General features: G+C 41.6%; 1 protein-coding gene across 1 annotated transcript in view; it reads right to left on the reverse strand.

Moving 5' to 3' along the window:
- VPS13B (vacuolar protein sorting 13 homolog B) overlaps positions 1-27,959 on the reverse strand; it is a 902,514-nt gene that overhangs the window by 347,383 nt on the left and 527,172 nt on the right. Inside the window, exons 24-25 of the mRNA XM_045002958.1 lie at positions 23,154-23,374; positions 10,979-11,185 (exon numbers count right to left, since the gene is read on the reverse strand). Of these exons, the coding sequence (XP_044858893.1) occupies positions 10,979-11,185; positions 23,154-23,374 (428 nt within the window). The remainder of the gene's footprint in view (positions 1-10,978; positions 11,186-23,153; positions 23,375-27,959) is intronic.

A 27,959-nucleotide genomic window follows, 5' to 3' on the forward strand; every position in this document is an offset into this window, starting at 1 on the left:
TTTTTAAAGTGACATATTTTTGTGCCTTATTTTATTGCGGACACAATTAATTATGGCTGCAAACAAGAGCATTTAGCTGTCTGCTTACTTGATTTCTTTCACAACTTGGACAGTTGGACTCGCTCATTCTCCTCCTCAGTGACACTAATCAGGAGAAATACATGTGCTCCCAAGAGTGTAAGAACTGCTGTTGTGGCTGGCCATTGCAAAGTGGGACTTAAAGGGATGCAGTTTCTTCCGCAGGGTCAGATACAGGGTTTGGCTACACTTGCAGCTGTACAGCGCTGGGAGTTAAAGCTGTCTTCGTACAGCTGTGTAAGGAAAGCGCTGCAGTGTGGCCACACTGACAGCTACCAGCGCTGCAGTGTGGCCACATTTGAAGCATTTGCAGCGGTGTTGGGAGTGGTGCATTATGGGCAGCTATCCCAGCGTTCAAGTGGTTGCAACGTGCTTTTCAAAAGAGGGGGGTGGGGTGGAGTGTGACAGGGAGCGTGGGGGAGACAGAAAGAGTGGATTTTTCGAGCTGACACTGTGTCAGCTCCCTGTCTTGCAAGTTCTGACCCCTTCCCTCACCCCCTCTCATTCACTAAATGCAAATAGCCTTCTTTGTTTTTTTCCTCACAGACCAGATAAGCAGATGCTCTGAAACGGACCCCACCCCACCGCCTCCCGCCACCCGCCGTGTGCTTCTTTCCTCAAGCAAACACTAGCTGTGGACATTCCAAAGGGATCCCCCCTGCCTCTGCTCATTCACTGCAAACAGTAGCTGTGTTTGTTTTTTAGATAAGCAGCTCCCGGAGCCCCGAGTTCACAACAAAACAAAGAGAGGCATCACAACAAAACAAAGAGTGTTATCTTTCCTTAAAAGCATTATGGGAAGGTTCCGGAGGTCAGTTACGGTGTAGTAAGATTAATCACTGTTTACACTGGCACCCCAGCGCTGCAACAGCAGCGCTGTTCTCTTTATTCCTCTCATCGAGGTGGAGTACATGCCTCGCTGTAGCCAGGGAGATACAGCGCTGTATGTGCCTTGCCAGTGTGGACGGGGAGTGAGCTACAGCGCTGTAAAGCCACCACCAGCGCTGTAACTCTCAAGTGTAGCCAAGCCCACAGTCTAACTCTTAATGGCTCTGCATCTATTAAAGCAGTGGTTCTCAACCATGGATACGCAGTACCTCTGGGGGTACGCAGAGGTCTTCCAGGGAGTACATCAACTCATCTAGTTACTTGACTAATTTTACAACAGGCTACATAAAAAGCACTAGCAAAGTCAGCATAAACTAATATTTCATACAATGACTTGTTTATACTGTTCTATATACTATACGCTGAAATATAACAACAATGTGGATATTCCAAATTATTTATTTTATATTTATATTGCAAAAATGAGAAAGTAAGCAATTTTTCAGTAATAGTGAGCTGTGACACTTTTGTATTTTTATGTGTGATTTTGTGAGCAAATAGTTTTTAAAGTGAGGTGTAACTTGGGGGTACATGAGACAAATCAGAATCCTGAAAGGGGTCCAGAAGTCTGGAAAGGTTGAGATCCACTGCACTAAAGCTTGGTGTAGAGCTCAAGAATTGAAAGAGTGAGGGTCTGCAGAGGCAATTGCATGAAGAAATCTAATTTTATTTCATTAAGTATAATATGTTTAAATCCTTAGAAATTTGTTGCTTTGAATTAGAAACTGCAGTGAGAGATCATGCTCTCTGTCCTCATGCAGTTTCAATTTTCATTTTGGATTTCCAGCACCCAGCATGGTATTGTTAAAGATGTTTATGCATTAATTTTCTGCTCTGCTTCCAGATCTACAGAAAGATCAAGCCAGAATCAGCAATGCTGAACTATTTTCCCACACCTCCTCATGCCAAGTCCTAAAATATACAATTTAATTCTTTCACCAATTGTTGCAAATTGACCAAAATACTGAGTTTATTTTCTTAGCAGAATTTATCTTTGTTCATCAGGAAGAACCAAACATATGAGGCCTTCATCCTTGGCCTGCCTTAGAGCTCAGGGATGATCACAGTTTTGGCCACACCACTGCTATGCCTTATCAAAATAACTTCTGCGTTCTTGTTCAATCACAGAGCTTCCCCAAGGACTAAACACTTCTACCACTGTTTGTACTTAAGTAAACAGAAACAAGTGGCCTGTTGTAGTATGCACTACCTTTGCTCTTGCTGTTCTAATGCAGGGTGGTAAAAATGATTAACTGTTTCTAAGACCCAGTACTTAAGCCTCTCACTCACGTTTTTCCTCTGCCACCACCCAGATTGAAATTCAGGAAGCTAGATAGCTTTACCCGTACAGGAGTGCAGTGCTCCCTATCAACTTGTCAGCATGAAATGAATTACTTACAGCTTAAAGTATAAATAATCTGTGGATCTTATAAACAAATACTTCTTTTGCTATTTAATATAAACAATTTGTAGAGTTTACTTTTTTTTAATTCATTTATAGCAAGCCTACTGCACTTGAAAGAAGCCTTTAAAAATAATCATTTGGCCCCACCAGAATAGTGTAATGCTTTAAATGTAAAATGTATAAAGTTCAAAAATTCATACCGATGGCATGGGGTATTTTTGTTTGACAATCGTCAAAGTTTTAAATGTAAATTGTAGGAACATATAAACAAAACAGACACTGTAATTTCAAAATGGTCCCAAAAGATTGTAATAATATAAATATGTAAATGAAATGTTTTACCATAGTGAATTTCAATGCCAATCTCCAATCATGTAGCTAAAATATTTGAAATTAAAAAACCCACATCCAAAGTCAAACCAGTAGAAATAAATACTGTGGTGTAATGAGTCTACCTATATTATTGTTGTTGTTCTTAGTTTGCAGCACTAAGTATAAAAATTGCATATACTTAGCTTTGGGGAGCTAAATTTGACAAAGGTGGTTCACATGACCCACTTTCATATATTATCTCCTCAATTCTTTAAAAAAATACTAGTGTCACAAAATTCTAAACATTTTATCAGAATTGAACAGAAAATAATAAAGTTAAGTATATATTATGGGATTTTTCAAAAGCACCCAGTGTGAACCTATCTTTGCTCCCACTGACATCACCTCCCATTGACTTCATTGGGAGCAAAGCTAGGCCCATGCTGAGTGCTTTTGAAAATCCCACCCTTAAAAACCAAAATGTGTATATCTAGAAGTTTTATATTAAGTACTAGTAGGTATGAAAAGTTAAACATTCCACCTTAAGGAGAGATAAATTGTGATGATAAAAGTATTTCCCAAATGTTTGGTAAAATGAAATGGCCAAATGTTGTTCAAAATTAGGTTTTTTACAACTTGCAGCCCTGCCAAGTGTCATGCATATAGTAGTGCTCAGGGATCAAGCAGAATGTTTCCTGCAATTAATTCTCCTGGCCACCAGGTGCCAGCATTGACAGGAGGGAGGCTCTCTGTCCTGTGCTCTTAATGCACCCCCTGCTAGAATCCAGGCAGTGTGGAAAATAAGAGGAATCAGCTTGACTCAAATCTAGGGAACAAGGAGCAGAATAGGGTTGCCAGGCATTCGGTTTTCAACCAGAACACCTGGTTGAAAAGGGATCCTGGAGGCTCCGGTCACCTCCATTGACCGGGCCATTAAAAATCCAGTCAGCGGCACAGCGCGGCTAAGGTGGGCTCCCTGCCTTCTCTGGCTCCGTGCAACTCTCGGAAGCAAACGGCATGTCCCTGCAGCCCCTAGGGAAGCCTCTGCTCCAGGTCGGAACCTACTGCCACACCCTAACTCCTCCCAGACCTCCCACCCCACCTGCACCCAAACTCCCAGCCCCAGGTCAGAACACCCTGCCAGACCCCATTCCCCAAATCCCCTCCCAACGCCCTGCCCCAGCCTAGTGAAAGTGAGTGAGGGTGGGGGAGAGTGAGTGACAGAGGAAGGGGGGGCTGGAGTGAGTGGGGGCAGGGTCTCAGAGAAGGGGCAGGGCAGGGGGCAGGGAAAGGGTGTTTGGTTTTGTGCAATTAGAAAGTTGGCAACCCTAGACCAGAAGTGGAAAGAGGCTGTTCTTTACTTCCTCAACAATCTCCCAAAGGCTCTCTCACTGCTTCTATGAGATGCAAATAATATGTCTCTGTCTCCCTCCCACCCTGAAATTAATTATATATACATATACATATACATATACACACACACACTTTTCCCACTCGTCTGTCACACATGGGGCTGTGAAAGAGGGGACAGCTATGGCCTTGCAAAAGTAATTTAGATTTCAACAGACACCCAGAAAGTGATTAGCAAGGACTAACTACAACATGTGTGTAACAATGAATGCAAGGCTTTAAAATGCTAGTTTTGGTTCCAGTAGGCATGCAACTGCAGTTCAGTTCTATACAGACAGATCTTTCCAGAGTTCTTAAGATGACTATACAATAATCCATCTTTGGCTAAACCATGAAGGGATTGCACCCTTACGCAGGGCTTAGAGGAAAAGCCTAGCCAGTCAGAACTGCCTTGGTTTTAGGGGCTGATGGTTGTCGCCCCTTGGGCAGTTGAAAGGTGGAGCTGACAACTGTGCCTCACAGAGTGGCAGACATAAGAAGCTCAGATCTTGTATATACAGGCTTTGTTGTTGTTGTTGGTTATGGGGGGGGGGGTGTAGTAGTATAACTACACAGCTACAAACCCCCATTGTCAATTCACTGCACTATTGCTTCTACAATGGTGATTTGCAGTGGTTTAATTCCACTGGTGCAAATAAACCCCGTCTAAACGGGGCATAAAAAGCTTTCAGGAGGATGGGGGTAATCCTTGATGCTTCCAGCTTCATCCCAAGTGCAGGGAAGGGGACTGGAGTCAGGAGATTGTCTCTTTTCTCCTCAATCCCATCCTTCTCAGTTCAAGGGAGGACAAGGACTCCGTGGCCACTGTACCCATAGGGGAATTTTATTTGTCTGTTTGTTTTAATTAAGCCACCCTGCTGAAAAAGGGATCTATGAGAGATTAATTGCCCCGCAGGAGGAAAATGGCCCTGAGTTGTTTTGGGAGAGGTTTGTTGTTTGCTTGCTTCCCACATTTGATTTTAAAGGGTTGACAATCCCTTCCTCAAGGGTGGGATGGCAACTCTGTTATTATGACATCAACCCTTACTGGCACTCTAACTTTTGGAAATGCTCTGCCAATACACTATAATTTCTGAAACAACCAATGACAACTGCAAAACAGAATTACTTTATAATTTTATTTTTACTCTGTCAGCAATAGCCTATTAGAAACTTGAGAATAAGGTTTATTTTCTTTTTATTGTGTCATACTCTATTTGGCCAACACTGATTTTTCCCCCTGTGAAATAACGCTATGGCCTCCATTTCTTTTACAACTCTCCCGGTGCACCTGCAATGTCAATGATGTCAAGAGGAAAGTATGTAGGTCCAGGAATAGTTGGGGGACTGGAGGGGGGGCGGTAAGCTGCTTCCTACACAGCAGCCCACATGGTTTCACTCTGTCATGTCAAAATAGTGGCTACCTTCATTGTAAAATCTCAGAAATTAAGTGAGGAAATTAAAAGAAAAATAAGTAGAATCAGGAAGACTGCCCACCAGATCATAACGATTTTAAGCAAAGTAAAATCTGGGTGTTAAATAGCTGTGACTCTTTCCTATTAATGGGCAAGGGCTTGTTAATACCATGCTTGATACATTTGACCTTGTTTGCATCATCAAGACCTAGTTGGATGACATAACAGGCCCTATGCTAGTTCACTTTGTTCCTGCTGGTAACTTAGGGTACGTCCAGACTACCCGCTGTATCGGCGGGTAGCGATCGATTTATCGGGGATCGATATATCGCGTCTCATCTAGACGCAATATATCGATCCCCGAACGCGCTCCCCGTCAACTCCGGAACTACACCGGAGTGAGCAGCGGTAGCGGAGTCGGCGGGGGAGCCGCGGACGTTGATCCCGTGCGGTGAGGACGAGAGGTAAGTCGGAATAAGATACTTCGACTTCAGCTACGGTATTCCCATAGCTGAAGCTGTGTATCTTACATCGACCCCCCCCCCAGTGTAGACCAGGCCTGAGTACAAAACAAGCCTAGAGAAAGGAGTGATGACCATGCTTTTTACATCAATCCTCAGATTCAAAAAAGGGCCAGATCAAAAAGAGGTTCTTTGGGTCGCAACTACCTGGTAAGGGAACCAAGACCAATGTGGGTATCCTAGTGACATATGGGTCACACCTAGGATGACTGGCTTTCTCCCAGAACCTGATTCTGCCATCTCAAAGACTCATAAAGGACTTTCATATCCTTAAAGATGACACTACTAATACTAGCCCAGAATCTCATGGCTATATGTTTTTCTAATATGAATTCTCCATACTTTCTCACACAGCCAGACTCTTTAAGCTTACTTTTCAGTTTGGTTGTGGAGATGGGGGAAGAGGGAGTGCAAGGAGGTACTTTCCTATTACCTTTACTTACCACCTCCCTTTGGGCTGAGGTTAGAGCCTTTCCAGGAGGCTTCCATATCATATTGAACTGTCCTTAAAGGATAATTTGTTTTTAGAATGCTATCTTGGCTTATTGGAGCAAGCCACTGGACCAGGATTCTCTCAAGATATTTCAACCATTTGCTTTCCAAATGCACTGGTTCCTACAAGCCCTTTTCCTCTGCACCATCCTCAGCCTCCTGGTCTATTTTAGGGCACAATCTGACTTCTCTTGTCACGCAAATAGGCTACCCCTAAATCTTATTGCTTCTTTCTTCACAATGTTTTAAATTTTCCTTTCTTTTCCAATGGCGAAAACACTTGTGCACATGCTTATCTCAACTTTGACTGCTGCCTCCTCTCTGATCTCCTTAATACTCATGTTGTTCCCATCTAATTCACTAAAAACATAGCAGTCAATATGATTTACCTTGTCTGTTGATCAGACAGCATTAGTCCCCTGTTTAAGTCATTCTAAAGGCTTCCTCCTGCTAATTCTATCAAACTTAATCTTCTCATCCTCATCTTCAAGTTACTACCCAACAAAACTTCACCCTATATCTCAGGCTTCATCTCCTACCATTTTCCCCCTCACTCCATTCATTCCACAAATGCTACCAGCCTTAATACCCTTTCATTTTCTCCTATTCATGTCTTTGTGCCTTCTTCCATGTTGCCCCATGTGCATGGAATAGAACCTAATCCCAGTCAAGAATTAGTGTGGTCCATTGCTTAGGCCACTGGACTTCAATTTAGGGCATGTGCATTGTATTCGCATCTCTGCCAATAACATGCTGCATGGCCTCAGGTTATTTTTCTGACTGTGCCTCTCATTTCCCTACCATCCTTTGATTGCATGTTTACATGGTAAACTCCTTACAGCAAGGCCTATCTTTAACAATGTGTTTGTACAGTCTCTAGCACAATTATATTTTTCTTTGTAAAGTGCTTTGAGATCCTTTTTTGGAAAGTACTGTATAAATTAAGTATTCTATTATGAATCACTATCAGTAAACTAGGATTAAGGCCACAGGATTGAATGCAATACTCTGCCATTCTGACACATACATTTAAAGTTATTTTAACATACTATAGATATACACCTCTACCCCGATATAACGCGACCCTATATAACACAAATTCAGATATAAGGCGGTAAAGCACTCCAGCGGATCAGAGCAAGTTCGATAAAACGTGGTTTCACCTATAACGCGGTAAGATTTTTTGGCTCCCAAGGACAGTGTTATATCGGGGTAGAGGTGTACTTTTGCTTTGCTGGTAATTCACAGATTAGATTTAGTTTACCACTACAATAGCTTCATGAGCTCTCAGAATTAGAATTTCAGAGATATGCAAAAGCAAAACTTTTACTTCACACAACCTGCAACTTTATCGAAATACAAGCATTAAAATCATCGTCCTGCGTGATGATGCAATCCACATTGGAAAGGAGGATAGAAACTGAGTAGTTTGCCTGATGCTTCAGTGATGCTCTAATAAGCTTCTAACTGAGAAATCAAACACTGAGCACAAATACTGGCTCTAAGTACTGTACTGAATAGCTGACTGAGATGATGTGCTCAGTCTCAGAAAGGAAAATTATTGACTTCATTTTCTGGTATCATCCTTTGTTGGCTAACTCACAATGCTACACTTAGGTTCAGGTCAAGACATAAATCTTGTTTGGCTAGAGCTCAACATTTTCTTGAGAGCAGGAGAAAAAACTGAAGTGAAATAAATGATTCAACAAAATTTTCAAGGGGAAAGGATATAGTAGCTTCACTTGGATCCATCAAATCACAACCACTTTAGCCACAAATTGATTTTAAAAATTACTAAATCAGTTTCACGTAGTTGTCTGGGTACAGCAAGTACTCCAAATTCTTATATACTGCTATTAATATAAAGAAAAGAGGGGGCAAAACATACAGTTATTTATAATGGCGGTGATGGCTATTTTTTTTTTTAAACAAGGGATTTAATGTCAGTAGCTGATGAACTGTTGGTTGTGTAGCCATAATGTTTTGTCACTGTTATTGTTTATCTTCACTTTTGTATCTCATCTAGATTTTGCATGGTAGAGCATACATAATAAACTAACATATCAATAAAAATGAAACCCAAGCAACTCCAGTAATACAAGGCAAATACTGCAGTGAAACTAGATTAACAAGAAGAATTCCAATTCCATCCTTTTAATGACAGTAATCTCTCTGATTCTATGTAAAATGGATGTGATAAGTGGGCCCTGCCAGTCACCACCTCCAATTTCTCCCAGCCTCCAACTGCCCTAAAATTAACAAGCTGATGTGATCATTCCCCTCTATTCAGCACTGGTGAGGCCTCATTTGGAGTACTGTGTCCAGTTTTGGGCCCCACACTACAAGAAGGATGTGGATAAATTGGAGAGAGTCCAGCAGAGGGCAACAAAAATGATTAGGGGGCCGGAGCACATGACTTATGAGGAGAGGCTGAGGGAACTGGGATTGTTTAGCCTGCAGAAGAGAAGAATGAGGGGGGATTTGATAGCTGCTTTCAACTACCTGAAAGGGGGTTCCAAAGAGGATGGATCTAGACTGTTCTCAGTGGTAGAAGATGACAGAACAAGGAGTAATGGTCTCAAGTTGCAGAGGGGGAGGTTTAGGTTGGACATTAGGAAAAACTTTTTCACTAGTAGGGTGGTGAAGAACTGGAATGGGTTACCTAGGGAGGTGGTGGAATCTCCTTCCTTAGAGGTTTTTAAGGTCAGGCTTGACAAAGCCCTGGCTGGGATGATTTAGTTGGGTTTGGTCCTGCTTTGAGCAGGGGGTTGGACTAGATGACCTCCTGAGGTCCCTTCCAACCCTGAGATTCTATGATTCTATGATAATTTGTATAGAGTTAAAGCAATTTTGGTCACAACTTTTTTCAGTAGAACTCCAGAATTCAAACTAACTGGCTAACCCTGTTCCCATGTGTCATAAAGGCCTGCTCTAAGAACAGCCAAGCTTAACCAAAAAATAGGAAACTGTCTCGTCTCTCCAGAACTGTACTTCCCATACTTTCATGTCTGTGGAAAGAACCTGGCATTCCATACATGCAGCACGGCACAGGACTATCCTTATCCCACCCAATATGTTTACCACTAGCTCCTTGACCCATCAATATACCCATGAGCTCGGTTTGTGTCAGGTCAGCTAATTAATTTAACCAGCTGACCTTAACAACCACATTGATGCAAAGTCACAAGTCCCATGACTTTCCAAGTGCATAGTGTCCAGTTGCCACAAGCATTATTATGCTCAGTTACAACTGCCTGAAAGGCACCACATTCATAAAACAGGCTCAGCAGATGCATCCATGAAGGTGAAAAACCCGCCTTGATTCAGCCAGTACAGTAGGGAAGCAAATTCTTCTCCATGCCCAAATATGGCTATCAATACAACCTGTGCAAGCTGTAGAGACTTAGACCAGGCAGTAAACTAAAGACAAAAAATTCACCTGGCCCCAGTCCGAGCAAAAATATATAGGCCAGCCACCATCACCTTTATAATTCTGCACCTGAAAAACTCCTTCATATTCTGTTTTTAAAAACACCTAAATATAATTTTCTTACACTTATAGTTAGGGCCCTACCAAATTCACGGCCATGAAAAACGTGTCACGGACCGTGAAATCTGGTCTCCCCCCCATGAAATCTAGTCTTTTGTGTGCATTTATCCTATACTATACAGATTTCATGGGGGAGACCAGTGTTTCTCAAATTCGGGGTCCTGACTCTTAAAGGAGTTGGGGGGGAGTGTCACAAGGTTATTTTAGGGGGGGTTGTGGTATTGCCACCCATACTTCTGTGCTGCCTTCAGAGCTGGGTGGTCGGAGAGTAGCGGCTGCTGACTGAGGGCCCAGCTCTACAGGCAGCAACGCAGAAGTAAGGGTGGAAATACCATACCATGCCAGCCTTACTTCTGCGCTGCTGCTCTGCCTTCAGAGCTGGGCTCCTTGCCAGCAGCCGCTGCTCTCCAACTACTCAGCTCTGAAGGCAGAGCCACCGCCAGCAGCTGCGCAGAAGTACGAGTAGTAGTACCGCAACCCCCCTCCCCACACAATAAACTTGTGACTCTCTCACAACTCCTTTTTGTATCAGGACGCCTACAATTACAACACCGTGAAATTTCAAATTTAAATATCTGAAATCGTGACATTTACTATTTTTAAAATCCTACAACCATGAAATTAACCGAAACGGACCATGAATTTGGTAGGGCCCTACTTATTGTCTAAAAGAATCAGCATTCATACCTTTCTAATAGCAGTGAGCTAGTTATATAATTAATATGGCAGCAATATTGTAACCATTTCCTTCCTTCCTCCTCCAGTTTCCTCAAATTTACAGTATTGCATGTTTAGCAGATTATAGTTAAAACTACAGTATATAGGAATACTGTTACTCTTATTTTATCTTTGTGATTCTTAATTGGTCACTTGCCACATTTTGCAGATCGTCCTTCATAGGATTTATTTTTTTTCCAGAAACACTTACCTCTGTAGTGGTTCCAAAGTCAGCAGATGGGCTATATGTGCTGGTATCCGGTGGAGCTGTCCCAACACTACTTTTAATTGGAGAGCTAGGAGGAGCAGGCCCTGTCACAGACTCCGTGTAGACAGAAGATTGATACAGCATACCTCTCTTCTGAATCTTATTCCAGACTTTGCTCATGATGTCAGTCAGTTCATACAGAAGCTGTATCTAAAGAAGAAAAAATAGATGGAGTGTTCATAATTAGGTGTACGAAAATCCATCACAGCCATCAAAATCCTCCAGTGAGATTTAAACTACATATCAAAGCTCAAAACTTTTACAATAACATCCTAATAAGAGACTATGCTGCTATAAAATGAATTAACAACAATTACAACATAGTGATTTTGCTCAGAAAGCACTGCTTGTCTAAACATATAGTAGAAAATCAAACTACAAAACATAGATCATAAAAATGTGTCATAAATCTGGTCTTGGAAAATTTTCATTAGTAAAAGTTTTAGCAATAAAAAAAACTATCTAACTTCTGGATTATCTCACACAGAGATAATGACTGCCATTTTAGTTGATTCTTATGAAAAGGCAAACTCACATGAAGAAAGGAATATGAAATGTTATAAACAATGTAGGAGAGACTTCTTTTTAACAATATTAAAATGATGATTCCATGCTACATATGAAACTGTTCTATATACGCAGAAAGAACATCCACTATCCAACTCAATAGCCTCCTGGGATATGTCATTCCAATATTCAGAAAACATACTGTTTAACTTGCACGTTGTTTGACTCAGTTCTTAGATATTTACACAAGCTTTCGTAAATAAGCATTAATCATGACATTTGTATGACAACATATTGCCATATACTATATAAAACAAGTCCAGAGAATACTGCAAACAATACATAAGCAGATCCACAGCTGGATACCATACTCAGCTGCCATTATAAAAAATTCTTATATTTATAAGAAGTTTCAGCCTCAGGACACATCCAGGCTATGAAGCTGGCTTCTTATGTGGGCAGAACAGATGCAGGAAAACATTGTTGTCAATCTATATTTGATATAAAACAGTACTTGATTTTGTGCGTGTGAATGTGTGATGAAGTCTCAAAGATTATGCTACAGTTACTTCTTAAGAGGTGAAATGCTGCAGTTTTATAAAAAGCTTCTTAATTCATCTGGGTTTTTCTTTTGAAGATTCAAGTCTTACAATGAGCAGGTCATATAACTTTTTGACACACAGTGTTTTGTTAAGAGTGGATGAATTGCATTTATGTCTTCCCACATTAAGAGTAATAATCAAACAATGATATTTGTTCTGTCTACAGCAGACATGTATTTTCATTAAGTTTAAGAGAGTCTCTTATGTCCCTGATACTTTGATATTCTGTGATAGTTATTTAATTATTACTTTAATTACTGTAACTAACCACAATAATTAAACAGTGTTATTTAAAAACTATTACATTCAGATTTTCATACTTGTTTCCACATAATTGAGAATAACACACTTCCGACTGATTAAGTTGTATATTATTAACTGGGGCTGACTCTACACTAGCCAAGAAACAACAAAACTTTCCAATTTTAAAAATGAATGATCTGATAACATGAGTGATAGTTTAATCATTTCTGGGAGTTTAGTGGGCTACTTGGATAGACCCAAACAGTACATTCTTGGAAACTCAAAAAGGTTGATCAAGAGACTAGTGGATAGTTTAAGGAACTGGTGCCCTACGAAAGCAGGATTTCTGACAATTTCAGTACTCCATTACTCATAAGAAAGGCAGAAGCAAAGAGCATGAAGGGATGGTGTCATTGCCATGTGCATGCACACAATCACAAATAATCCAGTGAAGAATTTTGTTACCAGAGTGTCCCAGAGCTGAGAAGGTGGAGAGAGAGTTTCAACTTTCACTAAGGCTAAGAGTTCTTTCCCATATTAAGGGGATATTATTTTAAATGGAGCTAGTTGGTGGAAGTATATAAAACTATCTCAGCAGGTGACATCTATGTCAGCAGTCAGAGACTGGGTCACAATGAACAAAATTGCTAAAATTAGGGACCAAGCCAGAAGGAAATACATCTTTAAGATTAAAAAGAAAATCTAAGTTCTGTTAGGTGAGAGAAAATATTTTTCAAGAATATATATAAAAATAGAAAAAATACTCAACTTTCATGCAAAAAAGAGCCATAACCCCAAAGTTATATTAGAATCCAACTCTGCAGAGAGCATGGTGAAGCTCCATTTTAATTTGCTGATATTTTGAAATACAGTTCATTACATTTCAGTGGCTTCTGTTTCTTAAAAAGGAGGTGGTTTCTATTTACCATGCTGGTGGCAATTTTTGCAAGGAAACTGTTTGAACATTCCCACATATTGTTAATAATTAAAGAAGGGCCAACATCAGTGTGAAGTCTCCTTTTGTTCCTAGCATTGGCAGCACTTCTTAAACTTTGCGGTAGATATACAAGTATCATTAGGTTCAGTAATCTCTTCAAAATTAGAAATAAATTGATGATTATCAAAGAGTAACTTCTAGCAGTTGTTTAGCCAATTCGTTTCTTTCTCAAAAATAAATCAAAACACATAACCCCGCTCAGAATTAATTAATTATGCATGATATGGAAGTTCAACAGATTGCAGGTATTTCATGTTTTTTGGAATAATTTGTTAGCACAAAATTGAAAACAAAATGATAAAAACTAAGACTCAAACCCTGATGGTATTATTCATGGAAAACTCCGATTGGTTTCAAGGGACTAAGATCATCAGAATTTAGCCCCAAATCAATACATAGTAATTCAACAGTAAAATACTTAGTCCTTTGTTACCATCTAACAAATTCAGTAAGTATATGATAATTTAAGGCTGCCATCCACAGACAAAATATAGTCTGCCACTCTAAAGAATCAGGTTGCTTGGTTATCCTACTGTGAATTTATAGGTATCAGATGCTGTTTATGTAATTTTATTTTCCATCTTCTATTCTTGAACATCTGGTAAAAAAAAATCAGAATCTGATGTTTATGACTTTTGCTTAAATAAAGCAGAGAAAGCGGGCAACCCCCAAGGCCCTTTACTAAACACAAATATATTGTTAGGCCCTTTTGGTTTCATTTTGTATAGCATTTAAAATTATTAGTAAGTGAATGAATAACATTATAGGTTATAGAAGCACTGCCCATGACAGCAGGATTTAATGATCAGATTTTCCATTATACATATTTATTTATTTTCAAGATCTGATTAACTCCATTTTAAGTATTACTTGTGGGGTAAAACTTACCAACCAAAGGTTTAAGACCCAGGCTATGTCTACACTTGGAGCTAGGGGTGTGATTCCTAGCTCACGCAGACATACTTATGCTAGTTCTCATTGAGCTCATGCACTAAAAATAGTATAGCCACGGTAGCACAGCAGCTGTGAACAGCTACACGGGCTAGCCGTCTCAACTACAAATCTGCCTGGACTCCATGGGAATCACACCCCCAACTCCAAGTTTAGATACAGCGTAAAAGTAAATATTTTCACCCATTTTGAAAAGCAATCACTTTGACAATATTTTGGTTACAGGGCTACAGAAAATAGTGCTGTGTTTTGAGTTGTTTTCTGCAACTCTATAACTCAAAACCAGATTAATTTATTTAAACTGACACAATAACACACTAACGGGATAAAGGTAAGTGATTAGAGCAAGGGTGGGCAAACTACGGCCTGTGGGCCACATCCGACCCATCAGGCCTTTTAATCCTCGAGCTCCAGCCGGGGAGGGGGTCAGGGGCTCCTATGTGTAGGGGCAGCCAGGTTTCTCTCCACATGCTGCCCCCGCCCCAAGCGCCACCTCCAGCAGCTCCCATTGGCTGGGAGCCACGACCAAAGGGAGCTGCGAGGGTGGCGCCTGCGGATGGGGCAGCACGCAGAGCCGACTGGCCGACGCTGCGCTGCCATGTAGGAGCCATAGGGGGGGCATGCTGCTGCTTCTGGGAGTTGCAGGGGTGGCACCTGTGGATAGGCCAACGCGCAGAGACGCCTGGCTGCGCCTCCACGTAAGAGCTGGAGGAGGGACATGCTGCTGCTTTCGGGAGCTGCTTGAGGTAAGCACTGCCCAGAACCTGCACCCTTGAGCCCCGCCCTCAGCCCCCCTGTCCCAGCACTCTCCTGCACCCCAAACACCTCATCCCCAGTCCCACCCCAGAGCCTGCACGCCCAGCTGGAGCCCTCAACCCCCCTCTGCCCCAGTCCTGATCCCCCTCCTCCCTCTGAACCCCTCGGTACCAGCCCAGAGCACCCTCCTGCACCCCAAACCCCTCATCCCCAGCCCTACCCCAGAGCCCACACCCCGAGCCAGAGCCCTCACCTCCCCCGCACCCCAGCCCAGAAACCCCCTCCCACACCCTGAACTCCTCATTTCTGGTCCCACCCCAGAACCCCTTGGTCCCAGTCCAGAGCACCTCCTGCACCCCAAACCCCTCATTCTCAGCCAGACACACCCTCCCACACCCCAACCACCAATTCTGTGGGCATTTACGGCCTGCCATACAATTTTTATACCCAGATGTGGCCCTCAGGCCAAAAAGTTTGCCCACCCCTGGATTAGAGCCTTTGAAAGTTTAGGAAAAAGGAATTAGAAGTGACCAGATTATTTGCTTTAAAAAACATTCTTTTAGGATATTAGGTGCATGTATGGCAACAAAATTAAGAAATTAACACTACAATGGCTTTTGTGAATCGTTTATGACCTATAAGGTTTACATTCTGAAGGTAAGAGCTGCATGAAAGCCTGAGCCACAATCACCATTATGTGAGTGGGTGTAATTCTGTTTAAGTCAGTATTATGAAGATGAATATGGAATAAGGCAGGCTCCAAAGGATGTAAAATTGTGCAATATTATTCCATACAAAAATATGTAAAAATATTGTTAAGGTTGCAAAATGAAGCTCTCAGAAGTCTTGAAATACCAAAATTAAAGTTGTCTGCACTTCATTATTCTGCCTCTTTTTGAATATGCTTTTATAACATGATCATAATGATTGTGCAGCCTGGATGGATCTTGGTGAATTGTGGCAGCTGTTCAATGTTTAATTTTTATCCTCATTGTTCAGTGTGTAATCCCCTGCCAATTTCATCACACATCATCCAACCTACACTTTGAACCCTAGTCTCATCCATTGCATAAAGTGGAGGGCGTGCAGCGAATGAGGCAGAGTCTATAATGTGGGCTTGGAGAATGTGCAGTGAATGGGGCAGGGGACCACACACTGAGGATAAAATAAATAAATAAATAAATTCAGAACATTTGCCTTACATACAGACCATCATCCAATATGTGCACTGAATGAGGCAAGGGGGGGGAAAGAGCATTTGATTAAAGAACACATTGTAACGCATGTGCACAAGGGACAATGTAAAGATTACCCCCGCAACCACAACGTTATCATTTCCAGATTTAGGCCCCGATCTGGCAAATCTTTATATATATATATGAGAGTAAGTGTTTATGAGATGGGGACTTATAAAGAAAGGTTACCTACCTTATACAGTAACTGGAGTTCTTCACAATGAGTGGTCCCTGTGTTTATTCCACTCAAGGTGTGTATGCAACTGTGGTGCCTGAGACCAAAATATTTTTTTGTCAGGAGTGTCCCCTACTCCTCGTGCTCCAAGCTGAGTATTTAAGGGCAGTGCAGACAACCACTCTCCAGTTCCTCTTCTATCAGGAATATTCTAAGGATAAGGATCCAAAGCTCAAGGGAAGAAGAAGTGGTGGAATACACATAAGGTATGTCTACACTTCAGTTCGGAGCAAGCCTCCCAGCTTGGGTAAACAGACTCATGCTGGTGGGGCTCAACCTAGTATGCTAAAAATAGCAGTGTGGACATTGCATCACTGATAGAGGCTCAAGCTAACTACCCAAGATTGGACCAGGGGGTAGGGTGGGCTTGAGCTTGGGCAGCTAGCCTGAGCCTCTGATGGTACAGCAACATCCACACAGCTATTTTTAGTGGACTAGCACAAGTCCCACTAATGTCTCCCCTGACTGGGAGGTTCACTCCAGCTGCAGTGTAGACATACCCATCCCGAAGCACTCCAATTACTGTACAAGGTAAGTAATCATTCTTTCTTTCTCAAGTGATGGTCACTACATGTATTCCACTCAAGATGACTCACAAGCAGTATTCACTAAGAAGGAGGGTACAACGAACTTGGCAGCAGGGCCGCCTTGAAGCCGATTCACTCGATTCCCTGGAATCAGGTCCTGCGCCGAAGAGGGCCCCGCTCCAGGAGTCTTCGGCGGCAGGGGGTTCTTCGGTGCCGTGGAAAACCCGGAGCAGACGCCCTGCCACCGACTATTCTAATCGGGTCTTAAAGCCGGCCCTGCTCGGCTGTACCCACCGATTGAAGAACTACTTTGCCAAAGGGGGCCCCTGCTCTCGAAGCCTGAACCAGGGCATAATGTCTCTCAAAGCTAACACTGCTGCCCTACATATCTTAAGAACAGGGACATCTTGTAGGAAAGCTACAGAGGCTGCCTGGGCCCTAGTGAAGTGTACCATCCCACCTTGTGGGGCAGGATTGCAGTCAATTTATAGCAAAGCAAGATGTAGCCCAAAATTCACATAAAGTCTCCTCCCACACATTCAGCCAAGGAGACAAATAGTTTAGGGGATTTCCTGATGAATTTTGTTCTCTGTAGGTAGGAAGTCCAGGCTCATCAGACATCCAAAGTGTGGAGCTTCATGTCCTTCCTTCTGACACATGGCTTTGGGTATAAGACAGGTAAAGAGGATGACATGGTTCAGGTGGAACTTCGAGCTCACCTTTGGAACAAACTTGGGATGTAATCTTAAGGAAACTTTATCCTTATGGAAGACTGTATATAGAGGGTCTGCCATAAGGGCTCCTAGTTCTTCCACTCTCCTTGTTGAGATAATTGTGATAAGAAAGGCAACTTTCTTGGATGGATGACTGAAAGCATATGAGGACAAAGGTTCAAACGGGGGATTTGTTAATGCAAATAGGGCTAGATTGCCATCCCATACTGGGGCTGCTTTCAGTACTGGAGAAATGGCTCTGACAAGGCCTTTAAATAACCTCATGGAGACCAGATGGGTGATGATTGCATAGTTGTCCACTGGGGCTGAAAGGCACTAATAGCTGCTAAGTGTACCTGAAAGGAGCTGAATGACAATCCCAACATTTTCAGAGAAAGGAAATAGTCCAACACAGTTGGGATCTCCCCAAACCTTCTGGGGATCGCGGATGATGCTGACACCAGGTGGAAAATCTCTTTCATTTTGCTGTACAGCATTTGGTCACAGAGTACCTCGGGATATGCGCTCATCTAGATGAGCTCCCCCCACCTAACAGAGAGGCATCTGTAATCAACTTTTGGTGGGTGGAAGAGAGATGAACAGAATCCCTACATATACTGTCTCTATGTTTTTCCACTAGTTGAGTGAGGCTAGTATCCTGGTCGGGAGCAAAATCAACTTATGTAGACTGTGTCTATCTGGGACATAGGCTATCTGTAACCAAACATGAAGACACTGAAGACAAAGTTTCCCACAAGGTCTCTCATATGTACATGAGGAAATGTGGCTTAGGAGGGTGAGACAGGATCTCACTATTATTTGGGGGCTCCCTCAGCATTGATATGATGAGCATCATCATAGCCTGGAACCAGTAGATATGTTCTGGCAGTATTTGAGTGCAGAGTTGTTCCAATAGAGTCTAGAGTCTGTATGGAGGTTATAGTGGACTTTTCTGCATTGACTCAGAGTCCTAATTATTGTAAAAGGCCAAGTAAGGATAGAGTTGCTCCCTGAACTTCCTGGCATGACTTCCCTGTGAGCAACCAGTTGTCCAGGTAAGGGAACTCATGACACTGCTGCAGAGACTCTACTGATAATACCTTCGTGAACAGTCTCAGGTTATGTCTGCACCGCAATTAAAAACTCGCAGTGTAGACTTCCCGGCTCAGGCTGGATCCTGAGCTCGAGAACCCTGTGAGGTGAGAGGCTCTAGATAAGTGGCAGAAACTGTCTGCAAGTCTCATATACTCTCCCCACCTCACAGGGTCCTAGCTTTGGTCAGGCACTGGTTCTCAGTATCAGCGATTCCTTCTCCAGGTGAGTCGGTACCATAAGTGCTGGAGGCATCCAATTACTCCTTTCCCAAGGACAGTCCCAGTGCTGCTACTTCAGTAGAAAGAAGCCTCTGAACCTTTTTAGTTTTCAGTGCTGAGGGATGAGTTCTCAACTCCTGACACACCCATACTCGAATGCATAGTCTTACTTGACTGAGTGGGTCAGGGAAAAAGTTCTTTTCTTAGATGAGGATTTAGAAGTGGATTTCTTACATATGTTGTTGTGAGGGTGTTCATTCTTATCCTCTTCATGATTCCCATTTTATGTTAGAGTCCTTAACTCTGCTTACAGGGTTCCTGGAGCTGGAGGCAATCGTGTTCGAAAGGGCACAGGCTGGGGTTGGACTCTCGTCTCATCAAGCAATCCATCAGGAATGTTTGAAGTCTGAACTCACAGGATTGATGAGTTTGGCTACTGAAAGTCTGGCAGATGCTACAACTGGAAGGAATATGTGCTTTCCTGAGGCAACAGAAATATATGTCAGGGCTGTAACTGGCCATGAGTGTCCAGAGACAAAGGACCCAGTTCTTGAAACCTGGGGCTTTGGGCGTGCTAGGTACCCAGTACCCAGAGATGGAGGGCACCCCCGAAGCTCTGTAAGAGGGTTAGCTAAAACCAAAACTAAGCTAAGAAAGTTCTATTTGCAACTATTTACAACTAATAAAACAAAGAATATCAAGTAAAGCTACAGACACTAGAGAAGTTCCATCTCAGACCACATGTAGAAGAAAGGAACTGGAGAGGTGGTCAGTCCACACTGCACCTTATACTCTTGACTGGGAGTATGGAGAGTAGGGTGCATTTGCAAAGCAATTCACATTGTAAACAAAAAAATTCCAGTCTCAGGTGCATGGGGCACATGCACTCCATGAATGGAACATACACAGAGGCCCCCACTTGAAGAAGAATCTTTGGCAAAGCAAAAAAATCTGCAGGAGTAAAAAGAATGCAGGTAGAAGTCCAGTAGCAGAGAGGGGGCTATACAGTTTATTGAACTGAATGCAGCATGTAAGATTACTTGCCTTGTGGGTAGGTGGCTTATGCGTGCATTAGGCGCAAGCAACTCATGGCCCTCAAAGGCCGAGTATGGGCTCTTGAGACCAGAGAGGCTGAACTGGAGAAGCCAAGGGATACAAAGTGGTACATAGATGAGACTTTTGGGGACACAGTAAAGTGGCCCCACCTCCAGTCTGACAGCCTCTGTGCTGTCAAGGAGGATGAAAGTTTCAGGGAAGGAGAACATCAAACTGGAGTGGAGGGAAACAATCCCATAGTTGGGACCCTCCTTCCAGATGATGTCATGGTATCTTCTCACACTGAGGATACCACTCTGAGGGAAGGAATCCCGGTTATTAGGAAGAGAATGGTAATAGTAATGGGGGATTTGATTACTAGAAATACAGATAGCTGGTTCGGATGATTGGGAGAATTGCATGATGAATTGCCAGCCAGGTGCAAAGATTGCGGATCTCTCAAGACATCTAAACAGACATGTGCAGTGCTGGATAGGAGCCGGTGTTTGTGGTACAGATAGGCACCAAGGACATAGGGAAAGGTAGAAGAGAGGCCCTGGAGACCAAATTTAAGCTGCTAGGTAAGAGATTGATGTCCAAGACCTCTATGGTAGAGAAACAGTGCAATGAAAAAGAGTCCCATTCAATTACATCACATGAAGGCAGACAAGTAAATATTGACAAATTTAATAAGTGCTTGTATACAAATGAAAGAAGTCTAAATACTAAGATGGGTGAACTTCAGTGCCTGGTATCAAATAAGGATATTGATACAACAGGCAACACAGAAACTTGGTGGAATGATGGCAATCAATGGGACATGGTAATTACACCTCTACCCTGATATAACGTGGTCATGGGGAGCCAAAAATCCCTACCGCATTATATGTGAAACGCCATTATATCGAGGTAGCAGTGGCAGGGCTGCAGCGATGATTTAAAGGGCCCGGGGCTCCAGCCACGGGGAGCCCCAGACCCTTTAAATCACCAGCGAGCCCTGCTGCCACAGCCCCGGGGTAGCAGCGGCAGGGCTCCGGCGGTGATTTAAACAGCTCCGGGCTCTGGCCACTGCGGGGAGCATGGGCCCTTTAAATCAACCGCTGAGACCTGCTGCCCAGCCCCGGGGTAGCGGCAGCAGGGCTCTGGCAGTGATTTAAGGGGCCGCAGCAGCCGGAGCCCCGGACCCTTTAAAGTACCGCCGGAGCCCCACTGCTACCACGCTATATGCCTGTGTTATATCGGGTCACATTATAGTGGGGTAGAGGTGTATATAGGAATGAAAGAGTAAGTTTTGCAGGTGGAGGAGCAGCACTGTATATGAAAGAAAGCATAGAGTCAAATATAGTAAAATCTGGGGGGAGGGATAGCTCAGTGGTTTGAGCATTGGCCTGCTAAACCCAGGGTTGTGAGTTCAGCCCTTGAGGGGGGCATTTAGGGAACTGGGGTGAAAATCTGTCTGGGGATTGGTCCTGCTTTGAGCAGGGGGTTGGACTAGATGATCTCCTGAGGTCCCTTCCAACCCTGATAATCTGTGATTCTGTGAATCCAGCTGTATCATAGATTCTCTATGGACAGAAATTCCATGCTTGAATAATAAGAGTATAGCAGTAAGAATATACTACCAACCACCTGCCCAGCTTCCGTATGAGGAGAGGTTAACAAGACTGGGACTGTTCAGATTAGAAAACAGATGACTAAGTGGGGATATGAAAGAGGTCTATAAAATCATGAATGGCATGGAGAAAGTGAATAAGAAAGTGTGATTTACCCCTTCACATAACACAAGAACCAGGGGTCACCCATGAAACTGATATGCAGCAGGTTTAAAACATACAAATGGAAGTACTTCTTCACACCATACATTGCCAAGGAATGTTGTGAAGGCCAAAAGTATAACTGGGTTCAAAAAAGAATTAGATAAGTTCATGGAGGATAGATCCATCAATGGCTACTGGCCAAGACGGTCAGGGATGAAACCCCATGCTTTGGATGTGCCTAAACCTCTGACTGCCAGAGGCTGGGAATGAACAACAAGGGATGGATCACTTGATGATTGCCCTGTTCTGTTCATTCCCTTTGAAGCTTCTGGGGCTGGCAGAAGTCAGGACACCAGGCTAGATGGACCATTGGTTTGACCCAGTATAGCCATTCTTACGACATACTTTTATTTCATTTTATTAAGCAGTAATAGTTGAAAAATTCAAGTATCATTTTCACTGGGCTACCCCATTGTGTCTCTTTTCTCTGTCTTGTCTCATTGATAGCTAGCTCTTTGAAGAAGAAATTGTATGAATGCAGTGTCTTGTACAGTATCAAGCACCCAGATGGCGCCTGAATTATAAACATCAATAACAAGAGATGCCAGCTTCATCAGAACTACAATTAAGATGTACTGACACAAAAACATTATTAAAGACACAGTTCAGTGCATCGAAAATTTGCACAGAAAATCTCTCCTATTTGGAGTGACTTCAGGCCACTGTAGAGTAATTTGGATCTAACTCAATTAAAATGCAGTTTTCAGTAGTGCATGTAACATACCTACCTTTTAAAGAATAAATTTATGGTGACAATCTGCATTCTTTTAAACAATTCCCTTTCAGTTTTCCCCTTTAATAAAAGATATCATAGCTTGTTTGAAAACATTCCATGCTGAATGAGAGACTGTGTGAGAATTTGATCAAAAATTACATTAGACCATTTCAACAATTTTTTTCACGACAGTTGAGCAGTGCTTCAGTACATCTGCAACTGATTTCATTCCATCAGCCAAAAGATGCATTTATGCTGTAGCTATTACATTTTGAAAAGAGTTTAAATTACAAAACTTGAGAGAGCTTCAAAGCAAATCTAATCTAAGTACCCTGATCTTGATGGCCCAGTTTAAAAAAAATAAAAAATAAGATATTTAATAAAAGAGAACCTCCTCAACAAAATGGAGAACAATTGTACTTAATTCAAGTTATTTTTAATTTCCTTTAATAAATCAATTAAATATACTAACCTGGGGGTTCGAGCATTTTATTTCAAGTGACTCAAGGTCGACATGGAGGCAAACAACAAACGAGTGTCTGGATTCTGGCCCTGAGGCAAGTAGTTTTTGTGAAGTGACAGCTAGAGTAGAAGTACAGCCCATGGGTTCCACTAAATTAAGTGTCATTTGTTGTCCAAGAAGAGTATACACACTGAAATGATGCAGACTGATTGTCCAGGGGAAGGCATCACCTGGTGATTAAAGAGAAAAAATAGTTTTATAATTACATGCCTCTAAATGTTAAGTAATGATTTTTCTCAACATAATGAAATTCAGAATGAATGGGCCTGATCCAAAACACACAGAAGTTAATGGACTTCTTCAATGGGCACTTGGACCAGGTCCCAAATCCTAATAAAATACCCTTTGATACGGTGCCCGGAGATAAAAAACAGAAATCTGATTTGAATTTTTATTTCACACTGCAAATAAATCTAGCAGAACAATGTTAAAGGACAGTATCTTGTTGATTTACTTGATTTTTCAGCACTGTGTTTTTAAAAATACATTAAAACTAAGTGAGCATATGTCTGCTGTAAATGTCTTGTATTGCCTTGTATCAAAGAAGTTTCCTTAATTAAGATACCAGTCACCTTACTCGCTTTGAAAAATATCCAGCTCTGTAAGCAGAACCAGTGACTTCAGTTTATAAGTAGCAAAATCAGACTTTAGACACACACACAGACATCCTACAGTCGATGAAATTTTTTATACAACTACTACTGTGAGTAGGAGTCATGATGGAGGATTACATTTTACAAATTTAAGATTGTGAGTTGGAGGATTGAAATCCAGAAAAGGAGACCTTGGACCCTAAAGGACACTGACCAAACCCCAAAGAACACTCACGAGTGGTGAGAAAAACTCAGGCAGGGAATGGTGTACAAGTGTTTTTTATTTTGCATTAGGGTGGCCACTCATATATTCCCAGAATACTGGACATTCAGAAACAGTATGCGCCTGCTCTTGCCAGCATAACCCCTCTCCTACCAGGGTGAACTTGGATGCACATGTGCAATTTCCTGACAAATCTGGGTGCAATTTTGAAAAGGTCATCACGCAGCCCCCACTGGCATCATGTTGCATGCAAGGTCATGCTGGTGGGGACAGAGCAGTATGCTTCTCAAAATGGCAACCTCCATTCAATGCTGGACAAAACCACATTCAGTTTTGTCTGAGTACCGAATGGGGGTGAAATCCTAGAAAAGCAGGACTGCTGGATTCAATACTGGACCAGTGGCCTACTTTGCATGGATTAAACTATAAACCAGAGGACCCTGGAGGGTGGAGTTCTGGGGATGGTGCATGTATGCTATTGGGGAGTCTCAGGGAGTTCGGCATTGGTCTTGGGGACTAGGAAAGCTGGACCATGGGATCCTAGATAGAGAGTCCATGCCTAGAGTGAGCCTAGAGGCCAAAAAAAGAGACAGTACCTGGAGCTCATGGGAGTTCAGAAGAACATACATCCAGTGCTGGGATCTAAGCAAAGCAGCCTGGTGAGTGTCCAACAAGTGAAAGCTCAACCAGCTCTGTGACATCCTTATATTTGAATAGGGCTTATTCAGTTTGCAGGAGACACATGAGGTGAAGTTCTCTTTCCTATAACAAATCCAGAGGGCTGGGCTGGTGATGAGACTATTTGTCACAACTTTGAGCAGGTGACAAATAAAGACAAGGTAAGAAGAGACACAACTTAGTCTCATGTCCCAAAGTGAGGCTTGGGAAAGTGAGCATATGATAGCAGGTAATGGCAATTAAATACATGGGACTTGGCCTTTCCAATGCACAGTTATAAAGCACCTTAACTGGTGTGTCCAACTCACTAATTAATGAAGAGTTACATTGGGGATTTGCTGCTTGGGAATAATCTGCAGTCCTGAGGTTCAAGTAGGGCTTCAACAATACAGCTAAGTGATACCAGAAATTAAGTGTTGAGTTAACTGATGGTTAACTACTTAAATTATACTTTACAAAAATATATGAAGTTAGAATAAAGTTGAAGCCAGAAGTCTTCTCCATACTACTTTGGCAAGAGTTTAACTAGTGATTACAGAGGTGACACCAGCAATAACTCATTTATAGTCACTAGTATAGCCATAAAGCACTGCATGAGAACATACAAGAACTGAAAACTTTGAACTGATTCTAAAGTTATTTACAAACTGAAGAAAGGTTCCAAATTATGTACAAAATAAAATTCAGCTAGACTTGCTTTAAAATATTTTGGAAAGACTGCCGATTACGTATTTAAAATTCTCCAAAAAATTAATTAATCCAAGAAATACAAAATATTGATTGTTTAGGATGGAAAACTGTTCAAAAACTTGAAGTAGATTCTAATGGCTTATTTATTAATTAAAATACATGATTTTTCTTTTCTCAGTGATCACCATAGTAATTCAATATTGAATATTTTTCAGTGACTAGTTAGAGATCACCCAAAAATAATATTTATAACATTATTCCACCACGCATACCATATCTACTTTAAACTGTCCAAGTGTTAGAGAATTTTTTTTCTGTAGTTGTTTTTAGTGCTTTAATTTTGCTTTAATTTTTTTTTTTTACTTTGGTGGCCTATATTCATTGTTGGGTGAACGTACAAAGCTTCAGAAACTATTTAAAGTGTCTACCCTTCAAAAGAAATTGTCAAAAGACATTTGTTTCAAAACCCACTTACTAGTACATCTGAAGGGAAGCCAGGCACCACTGTTTACAATAGTAGGAGCAGAAGAAATCTCTACAACCTTCCAACTGACCCTTCATATGAGTCATAGCCCTTCAATGAGGCCAGTATTTCACCCTAGATCTTTTTTGAGCCAGAATATGAGATGAACAATGCAGCTCCTCAATATGGCAAGAATGTTGCTAAAAATCCCTTTTACTCACAAACTTGAGGCTGACAAATCCTTACTTTTTCTTCTTACAGACGATTTATAAGTCAGTTACTTGAACTATTAGTGGACTTGAAAATTAATGCAAAAGATGGTAACAGTTATACTCAACTGGTTTAACAACTTCTTGTGTTTATAAATGCCACTTTCAGGATAGGGAAAGAATTTCTCCTTGGCATCAGGGTACCCTCCTTAATATTAATCATTGATCCGTTATATGCTGGCTCCCTGGCAAGAATTCTCTCGTGTGTGTGATAAAAGCTGTTTACACTAAATATCATAAAAAAGGGTCTTCTCTAGAGTTTATCTGTTCATTGTAACATGCTGCTGATGTTCTAGTTTTGGTTTCTTTGGCTAGCAATAGAGTTAACTATGCCTTTTATCTACCCCTACTCATTGTGTAACATATTGATCAAATTGTAAAAATACTAATTTTTTTTGTTATACATTTGCCCTCGCATTTGTTAGTTTCCCTTTTTTAAAGGATCTTGTTGCAGTAATGGCAGTTACCTGTAACCTGTAGCAGATGTGTAATTATTTTTTTATTAAAAGTAAGTGGAAAGGAAGAATAATCTTGTGATTACAGCACTGGAATTCAGGCGATCTGGTTTCTATTCCAAGTTTTACTAAAGTCATTCTATGTTATTTTCAACAAGTCTCTCAAACATTCTTCCTGTTTCCCCATCTGTAAGAAAGGGATAATACTTACCCTCACAGAGGTGCTATGAGGACTTATGAGTTATTAATGATTTAAAGTGCACTCAGTTCTCAGATAGAAAGTCTTCTTCCTTGCATTAATCTCATCAAATGAGGTCTGCTCTGAGTCTTCTCCCTCGAAATTGCTATGTTCAATGCCATATATATCCATATACCACATACTAACATGTTTTCCTTTAGGACATCCCACCATTACTTCTTGGGTTGGCCTTCAATCCTGATCTGTTGGATTCTCTTACCCATGTAGTTGTCAGGACTTCATTTTACATGAACAAATATCTGAGCCTGTACTCTCTTACTCTTTTATGTATGGGTTTTATTTTGAGCATGTCTCTAATATACACATTCCTCAGGTAATCTTTCTTGCTTACACCACTCATCCATCTCAACATTTACATTTCCGTGGAAGAGATCATTCGCTCATGTTCTTTCTTTGTTGCCCAACACCCAGCGCCACCCATTAAAACTGGATGGACACCATTTTATAGACTTTTCTTTTTATTCTTACTGGTACTTTCCACTTCTCTTTCTCCATCAGAGCCAGGTATTTATTATCCTACCTCTAATTTTATCCTCTATTTCTCCAGATTTTGGAACCCAGATATTGAAACTTTGCATTTTTGGTATTGTTTGCTCATCTAGTTTCAAAGATAATTCTTCAGTGTGCACATTACTGAAATTATATATCATATACCACATCTCTCCATTTATCAAGATTCTCTTTTAAGACTATCTTTTCCCTCACTGCATAGAATGATATTATCTGCAAATAGCATGCTTCCTTCTGTATGTTCCTCTTGAGGGTATCCAGGATGAGAATAAACAAGAAATGGCTTTGTGCTGATTCCTGATGCACTCCCATCTTTACCGATAATACATCTGTTTCACCACCATAAGTTCTGATTGTTGATGTTGTACCTACATACAGGCTTGAACAAGCCACACAGAAAGTTCTGGTACCATTTTCTCCCTCATACACCACCAGATGAATTCTCTTGGAACTCAACCAAAGTCCTTTTTTGAGATCCATGAATGCCATGTGAATATTTTTCCTTTTCTCTATATATTTTTCCACTAGCTCCCTAAGTGCAAAAATTATCGACCTTCCTGGCATGAAATCATACTGATTTGTGCTAATATTCACTTCACTTAATCTTTTTTCGAT

Source organism: Mauremys mutica, chromosome 2 (assembly GCF_020497125.1).
Source record: "Mauremys mutica isolate MM-2020 ecotype Southern chromosome 2, ASM2049712v1, whole genome shotgun sequence".
NCBI classification, from domain to species: domain Eukaryota; kingdom Metazoa; phylum Chordata; order Testudines; family Geoemydidae; genus Mauremys; species Mauremys mutica.